Genomic DNA, 3500 nt, shown 5'->3' with positions numbered 1-3500 from the left:
CGAGGATAAGGCATCCTGCATCCCCCCGTGCCGAGGAGGCGGTGAGTTGGAGCCGGGGGGTGGGAGCAGCTGGGCGGGGAAGGTGGAAAAGTTGATGCCAGCCTCTCTGGCAAGAAGGAGGTCAGCTGGGAGCCGAGTCACCGCTGGGGTTGGAGCAGCCAGCTCCTTCCCTTTCCCGACGGGAAAAAAAAGCAACAGGCAGAGCCAGCCAGCCCCGGCCGGCCCGAGCCCTGCAGGCAAGCTGCTCTCCCTCTGCCGGGAGCAAACAGGGACTAAAACAGCGTCGGGACTTCCCTCCCACCAGAGGAGCTGCCCTCCTGCTGGTGTCCGTCAGAGCTGGGCCTGCCTGCCCCGCGGGTGTGGTTCCCTCTGCTCCAGGAAATGGCTGAGCTCAAGGAAGAGCCTCGATTTCCCACTCCCTGTGCAGCTTTTACTGTTCTCTCAGCTCTCTCTTGTTGATTTTTTTTTCCAGCTTCCCTGAATAAGCAGTAACTCTTCTTCTCTCCTCCCGCAGGTGCTTCTCAGAGCAGAAGCTTCTCTTCTGAAGCTCAGAAAATCATTCAGAGAGACCAGAGATGCCTTGGCCAAGCAGAAAGAGAGACAAAGGAGCAGTAGCAGGTCTGTGCTGACACACTAACTAATTTAGCATGTCTTGCTTGAGGTTCCAAGCTGTAGTGAAAGTACAGACATCTTAACGGTCTGTCTTTCAAAGCCACGTCTTGCAGACAGCATTTCCTCCCTAAAAATGGGCTGAGCATCCATGTGTGACTGAGACCAGCCTGCTGGGTGTGCCCCAGGGACCACGAGGTGTTCTCAGGACAAGGTGGTTCAATGTAACTCGTGCCCTTTTATGAGGAGCTTTTGGGTCCTGTACGTTAAGAGATGGTGACTCCAAGTATAGCCAGGAAACCAATCTGGTCCCAGCTGCCAAAAACCCAACCCCTGGCACTGGAGACAACATGATGTTGTTGGTGTTTTAAGGTCTGAGATGAAAAACCTACACAGTTAGCCTTATCCATGCCACTCATCTGCTTAACTGACTCCAGGAAATAACCACCTTCTTACCTTTTAATCTCTTCTTAACTGTTTTGTGCTGTCTGGGCCCTGGATAAACAGGGATGGAGACCCCCTATGAACAGATAGTGCAGTTGCCCCTTAATCTAAGGTTTCCAGCTACTGCAAGAATTGGAATAGCTTGCTTTGCTGCTGGATTTTCCTGTTACTCACCTAAATCAACTTAGTTGCTGCAGCTGATTACTCAGCAATTAATAATAAAAAAATTCAGCTACACTTCATGTGAGCAACATGGGTTATCCTGGCTTTTTATTGTGATGAACTATGACTAATGAACTACATTTGTGAACACCACACAAAAGACACGTATCCTAATTTCAGATGCAAACTAGAGATACTCAAAACACTGGTGCAGAACTACCTTCCACATGGCATTTGGGGTGCACCAAACTTCTGCTGCAGTCAGATACCAGTGTGAAACTAGCTTGGGCAACGACAAATGTTTCAGCATCAGTCCTTGTTGGAAATGTTTTAGCTGAATGTGTTGGGTTTTTTGTTTCTTTGAAGATAAAAAAGAGCCTGATGCAAAAATGGCCAGAACTGAGGAGGAGACTTCAGATAAGGAGGAAGAAGAGAAGTCCACAAAACCTCCAGCTGGGAGTTCAAAGTCAGGATGGAAGAACTGGAAGAAGACAAAAGAATCTGACTCGGGTGGGGAAGAAAGCAAGATAACTTACTGTCACTGGCTGCTGAAATCAGAACCTGAGAGCAGACTCGAGAAGGGAGTGGATGTGAAAGTAAGCACTGACACCCTGTGCCTGAACCTTGAGGAGCAGATAATTCAGATTGTTTGCAGTATTAACACTATCCTGTTGCCTATTGTGATGAACTATGACTAATGAACTACATTTGTGAACACCACACAAAAGACACGTATCCTAATTTCAGATGCAAACTAGAGATACTCAAAACACTGGTGCAGAACTACCTTCCACATGGCATTTGGGGTGCACCAAACTTCTGCTGCAGTCAGATACCAGTGTGAAACTAGCTTGGGCAACGACAAATGTTTCAGCATCAGTCCTTGTTGGAAATGTTTTAGCTGAATGTGTTGGGTTTTTTGTTTCTTTGAAGATAAAAAAGAGCCTGATGCAAAAATGGCCAGAACTGAGGAGGAGACTTCAGATAAGGAGGAAGAAGAGAAGTCCACAAAACCTCCAGCTGGGAGTTCAAAGTCAGGATGGAAGAACTGGAAGAAGACAAAAGAATCTGACTCGGGTGGGGAAGAAAGCAAGATAACTTACTGTCACTGGCTGCTGAAATCAGAACCTGAGAGCAGACTCGAGAAGGGAGTGGATGTGAAAGTAAGCACTGACACCCTGTGCCTGAACCTTGAGGAGCAGATAATTCAGATTGTTTGCAGTATTAACACTATCCTGTTGCCTAAAAAAAAAAAAAGTGTCCTACTAGAAACAGACATAATGTTGTTCTCTTCCAGGGAGACAAGCCTGGGGTTTGATACTTGTGATAAAAGAGGAAGTCAGGGCCCTCAGGTTGCTTAGCTGTTGGTAGCAGAGGCAACACCTGTTTCAGACCCTGCTCCTTTGGGAAGGCTTTTCTTTAGCTACTGTGGGAACCAAAAAACTGTCAAGTCTGTACTAGAATTGAAGGAGCTACTAGGAACAGGTGTGCAGGCACAAAGAGACAGTCAAGATCAGACTGCCTCCTGAAATTAACCTGTATTTCCCTTCCATCTGGCAGTTCAGCATTGATGACTTGAAAGCCCAGCCCAATCAGACAACCTTTTGGGATGGAGTAAGGAACTACCAGGTAAGGAGCACTATGATCCCCCTACTAAATGTGCTTCCCCCCTGTGTATGATCTGCTCTACTGCTTGTTTGCTGGCAGCTAACCCAGGTCTCCTGCTATCTCTGAGCAGCTGAATTCCTACATACCTTCTAATCCACAGGATCTTCCTCTGCAGCTTTGTTTATAGTGCATTTCACTGCAGCACAAAACATCTGGACAACTGTAGGAAACCTTACCTGAGCAGCTCTGAAGCACATACACCTCTCTTGGTGTCAGTTCTTCTTCCTAGCTGCTTATAATGAAATCCTGAGAGCTTGATACAAAGAGCTCAACATCTCTTTTTTAACACCTGACAGGCAAGGAATTTTCTGAGAGCCATGAAACTTGGGCAGCAGGCCTTCTTCTACCACAGTAACTGTAAAGAGCCTGGCATTGTTGGCATTGTCAAGGTGAGTGCCTCTTTCTTGTTCTGTGTTTTGGGGCAGGGAGGGAAAGTAACAACCCATGGGTTATCAAACAGCTCTTTAGCCCTACTTCTGTCTCAGCACCAGAGTGCAGAAGTTGTCCAGTCAGAGCAGGAGTGAGCCCAGGGCACCCAGGCTCAGTGGTGCACAGCCAGCAGGGCTGACTCAGGCTCCTTTCCCCAGGGAAATGGAACCAAACTGCTGCTTTCCTGC

The 3500-nt window shown here is 47.5% G+C and overlaps 1 protein-coding gene across 2 annotated transcripts in view; it reads left to right on the top strand.

The window, feature by feature from the left end:
* The first annotated feature begins 526 nt into the window (after positions 1 to 526).
* Positions 527 to 3500, top strand: part of THYN1 (thymocyte nuclear protein 1) — a 4625-nt gene continuing 1651 nt past the window's right edge. The window contains exons 1-4 of one of the 2 annotated variants that reach the window (XM_010002877.1): positions 527 to 618; positions 1582 to 1811; positions 2776 to 2844; positions 3180 to 3272. In XM_010002877.1, coding sequence (XP_010001179.1) covers positions 576 to 618; positions 1582 to 1811; positions 2776 to 2844; positions 3180 to 3272 — 435 coding nt within the window. In that variant the 5' untranslated portion in view covers positions 527 to 575. Of the gene's footprint in view, positions 619 to 1581; positions 1812 to 2148; positions 2379 to 2775; positions 2845 to 3179; positions 3273 to 3500 lie in introns of both variants that reach the window. The other variant, XM_010002878.1, reaches the window with a different exon arrangement.

Source organism: Chaetura pelagica, unplaced genomic scaffold (genome assembly GCF_000747805.2).
Source record: "Chaetura pelagica isolate M959 unplaced genomic scaffold, ChaPel_1.0 scaffold38, whole genome shotgun sequence".
Taxonomy (NCBI): domain Eukaryota; kingdom Metazoa; phylum Chordata; class Aves; order Apodiformes; family Apodidae; genus Chaetura; species Chaetura pelagica.
Note: the sequence above shows the minus strand (reverse complement) of the source record. Positions and strands in the feature narration are given on the sequence as shown.